At 56.3% G+C, this 4,564-nt stretch overlaps 1 protein-coding gene across 1 annotated transcript in view; it reads left to right on the forward strand.

Annotated features, from left to right (window-relative positions):
- HTT (huntingtin) overlaps nt 1-4,564 on the forward strand; it is a 114,234-nt gene that overhangs the window by 86,421 nt on the left and 23,249 nt on the right. The window contains exons 49-52 of the mRNA XM_023519670.1: nt 498-675; nt 1,588-1,683; nt 3,887-4,109; nt 4,446-4,511. Coding sequence (XP_023375438.1) covers nt 498-675; nt 1,588-1,683; nt 3,887-4,109; nt 4,446-4,511 — 563 coding nt within the window. The remainder of the gene's footprint in view (nt 1-497; nt 676-1,587; nt 1,684-3,886; nt 4,110-4,445; nt 4,512-4,564) is intronic.

Below are 4,564 nucleotides of genomic sequence, written 5' to 3' on the forward strand. Positions count from 1 at the left end.
GAGGTGCTTCCTGTGTGTCACCTTACTCAGGTCTCACTACATCCGAGCGATGGGCCGTTGTTCCCACGCTGCAGATGAGGAAGGCCGGGGCCTGCGCAGTTCTGTGACTTGGCCCGGGTTCCCCTAGCTAAGACGTAGCTGCCCTGGCATTTGAACCCCCAGCTGGCCGGCTGCAAAACCCAGGTTCAGATTCAGCCTCCGTGACCACAACAGAGGCCAGGTCAGGGGGGTGCAGGCGCTGAGGGGCAAGGGCGGCCAGATTGAGGTGGGCATTCTGGCGTGGGGCCCTGGGCACTTTGGGGAGTGGGTGGTCAGGATCAAACAGAAGGCAGTGGCAGTGGCATCCCACCCCCTGTGAGGGCAGGGTTGTCGGGGCCTGCCGGCTTCTCAAGTCTCAGCCAGTTCCCTGCCAGCCGGGAGCTGTCTGCCTCCTGATGGACCCGCGCGACAGGAGGGAAGTGTGGGTCCAAGCCCCTAACACAGACCTTCCCCTTCAGGCGCTGTCGTGGCGTGTGATCCACGAGCGCGTCCCGCTGAGTCTGGACCTCCAGGCCGGCCTCGACTGCTGCTGCCTGGCTCTGCAGCTGCCCGGCCTCTGGAGCACGCTGTCCTCCCCGGAGATGGTGACCCACGCCTGCTCCCTCATCCACTGCGTCCGGTTCATCCTGGAAGCCAGTGAGTCCAAGACCTCGATGGCCTTCTATCCTTTGTCACTTGAACCAGTGATCAGCTCCACAAATCTAGTCAGAGCCCTTTCTTTTGTGCCACTGTTTGCCAAGTGCTCAGCTAGGACTTGAGAGTGAGAAGGTGGATAAAAATGTGGATGTTGCGTTCACCACAGGACCTTGGCGTCTACACTAGGATTTAACTTGAATTTGCTTTCGTGGTCGTTTTGTTTAGAGTCCCAGCTTTCATAAAAAAAATACTTTTAGTTTTATGACTCTTTGATTTTTAGTCCTAGTCGACTGTTTTCATGCTTTTATTCCTAAATGATTATAAGATTAATGAGATTACATTTAAAAGAGTACTTGTTTTCAGTTGTAGTCAAAATGCTTGTTTCTATACTGTATTGCAATACTAACACATTGTACAGTAAAAGTGAGTTATTCGTTTTTAAGGGACAGTGTCCTCAACAAGGGTTATTAGCCAAAATCTTTTTTAAATTAGACATTGTAGTTTATATGTTGAGGGTGTTTTGAAGTTTTGTTGTTTAAATTGCTTTCGTCCGTGCATTGCAGTCAGCTTGGAAACGAGGATCCAGGGAGTCATTTTTCAAAGCCAGGCTTGGGGTTGCGGGGTGCTTTTAGCAGCAGTGAACCATGAGCCGCCTGGTAAAACCGCCAGGGTTGGAGGTGGCACCAGGGGACATGGGAGCACCTGGCAGTCCGAATGGCGGAGCCCAGCTCCCCGTGCATTTCAGGTCGACTCAGACGGCGATGCCTAAGTCTGCTGTTGAAAATTGACTCTGGGCTCTCTGGACCTCGTTTGACATGGTCTGCCACTTCAAAACGTTACGAGGCTGCATAAATGTGAATAAAAAGGAACGGTGAACGTGTTTGGAATTTGTCTGTTCTGTTCTGATTTTAGTTGTGGTGCAGCCTGGGGACCAGCTGCTCAGTCCAGAAAGACGGACAGACACCCCGAAGGCTGCCAGAGAGGACGGGGTGGACTCGCCCACGCAGAGTAAGTCTCAAGACCCGTTCTCTCACCTGTTTCTTCAGGGCTTGAATGGCACTCATGGAAGAGACGTTTAAAGTGGTGAACACAGGCTCTCGAAAGCCGACTTCGCTGTGTCCTGTTGCTCATCCCCAAATCGAAGGGCGATTTGGGGACGTTGCCATGCACTGCTCTTTCCTCCATCTGCGCCTCTGCCCCCTGCATCTGGCTCACTTCCGCTGGCCCCCACACTCAGTGGGGGTGTCACGCACCTAAGAAGGCCCTCCTCTTTTCTTGCCTGGCAACTTCGCCCGTCCGTCACCTCAGACTCTGGCCCTTTGGGGGCAGGAAGTGTGTCTTCCTTCTGTTTTCACTACTGTGAGCAATCGACAAACGTTCGTTGAGTAACGAATGAACAGACCGAAATCTAAGGGACTTGAAGCCGGAGGGAACAGCCTGTGAGTGCTAGGCAACCTGAGTGTCCATGTCAGCCATCTATTTTGGTGGATTTTTAAGTGAAATTCCTGCTCTTCCTAGGAAAACAAAAAGTCCACATGCCGTTCATTTAGACCAGTTCTAGAGGCGAGCAGGCACCTCGACTTTGCACGTGCTTTCTCCCAGTTCAGGTGTCGTTCTCTGAAGATGGTAGCGAAGGAGGGTGCGAGGAAGGCTTGGCTGGTGACTCCTTGTCACCAGGGTCCCCGGGTTCTGGGGCCATCCCAGCTCTTGCCTGGAGAGTCTGGCAGGAATGGGGGCAGATGCCGCACCGGGCGGCTCTGCGCTGTGTGTCCTTGGGCGGCTCTTGCTTGGCATGCTGCAGTCCTGTCCGGGCACCGCCAGCTTAAGAAACACGCCTTTTCATCACAAGTATGTGAATGCTTCCTGTTTTGTTTTTTGTTGTTGTTGTTGTTGTTGTTGTTGTGTGCCAGCTTCTGTGCAGCTGCAGGTGCTGAAGGCGTTTTCCTGTCGTTAGCAGTAAGCGTAGTAGTTTCCTCCCTGTCACGTGCTCAGGCTTCTGTGGTTGCACAGCCACCCAGAGGCAGTGACATTTCGTCGCACGCCGAGCTCGCCTCTCAGTGCTTATCGCGAAACTGTGCTGCTGTCAGCCCCTCTGTGATTTCATGGTTTCTCGTTGACACCTGAGGGGTGTGCAGACTCACCCTCGGACCGAGGGGCCTCGGCAAGGTGTTGCACCCGCACTCCTACAGGGCGGATGCGAGAAGTGCCAGCCTTGCAGAGCCGGCACGGGGGAGTAGCTTCACTGCGGAGCGCCCAGAACCAGGGCCAGCTCGTGGCGGGTGCTTGGCAGACGCTCCCGCAGTTTCAGGTGTCACCTGAATTCCCACTGCTCTGAAGGTGGCTCTGGCGTGTCCAGGGTTTGAGCCAGAGCAGGCGGGCCACCGGCTGGAGCGCATGTGGTTTGGGTTCAAGTCGCTGTGCTCGCCCTCCACACCCTGCTGAGGCCAGTTTGTGTCCTCCTGGCCAGAAGGAGCCTTGCTCATCACCCCCACAGGGTGATATACTTCTTAATGACTGTCCAGGACCTCACTAAGGTTGGCCTCGTTTCTCTTGGCTTGGGGTTGACTCCCCAGGCCTGGTGAGAGTTCCTTCTCTAGATGAGGAAGTGGCCTGCCGAATCTCATGGACCGTGAGTAACATCCATCCACGGCCCTGAACATTTATCAACTCCACGGGTGATTTGGGGGCGCATACTTGATGCCAGGCGCAAAGTGAATCAGAAGCAGACCCTGCTCGGGGTGCCGGCATCTTCTCTCTGGGCAGGGTTTCCTCCCGCCCCGGGAGTTCTGGGCACCGGTCTCGGGAAACGGAACTGGGGATTACAGCACAGCTCTGCATGTGCCAGCTGCAGGACAGACACCAAGTCCTGGGAGAACCAGAGCCAGCACACAGGGACGGGCTGCACGGTCACTCCTAGCTATCATTAGTCAGCCACAGCCGCTAAGGTGGGCAAGGTGGGGCAGGGGACCAGGCCAAGATGGCAGCAACAGTCCTGGCCGACGTGAAGGGACTGCACACATGGTTAGACAGACGAGGAGGAAGTAAAATCGGAACTTCAGTGACCAGCCAGAGGCCGGGCGTCCCCCTTCCGGCTGAAGCTACGGGTCGCGCTGCGCCTCCTGCGCTGTGCGGGAGGAGGGGCGGGAAGAGGGCCGCGGTGTGGGGTGTGTTCTAACGCTGCGGCCCTCTCTTCACTCCGGTGTCTGTTTAGGTCCCGAGTATGTTACAGCGGCCTGTGGGATGGTGGCGGAAATGGTGGAGTCCCTGCCGTCCGTGCTGTCCTTGGGGCACAGGAGGAACAACAACACGCCCGCATTTCTCACGGCGGTGCTCAGGAACATCGTGGTCAGCCTGGCCCGCTTACCCCTCGTCAACAGCTACACGCGGGTCCCTCCCCTGGTGAGTCTGGCCGTTCCTTTGTGGAGACAAAAGTAAGAGGGGCACAGGCAGCCCTCGCCCGGGCTGGGAGTCCCAGGGGAACCGGGTCGTGACTGCTCGGACGCTGCCTCGCAGTGGCAGGGCGCCGTGTGCCACCCTTCTGGTTTCCTTGGGCGTGCTATGCAGAAATGCTAGCTTTTCTAAAACGGGGTGAAGCATTATGTCGGGAAATGAGGGTTCATCTCCCAGTAGCAGACGCAATGCTGAAGCCGCAGGCACGTACGGGTGATGGAGCGGCGATGACCCTCCAGTGGGCGTTTCCCTCCCAACGGCATCCCCTTTGGAGGTCGTTCAGGTGCTTTGGCCCAGCTGCCTTTTCATTCCTTCTGAAGTTGTCTTCGGAGTCGGTTTCAGATGGGCATCTTGCTTGAGATCACAGGTCAGTGTGAGGTGGCAGGGTGAGCGGGGGCTGGGCTGCGCGCCCAGAAAGTTGCTGAAATAAAGACGGGGT

Source organism: Pteropus vampyrus, unplaced genomic scaffold (assembly GCF_000151845.1).
Source record: "Pteropus vampyrus isolate Shadow unplaced genomic scaffold, Pvam_2.0 Scaffold231, whole genome shotgun sequence".
Classification (NCBI taxonomy): domain Eukaryota; kingdom Metazoa; phylum Chordata; class Mammalia; order Chiroptera; family Pteropodidae; genus Pteropus; species Pteropus vampyrus.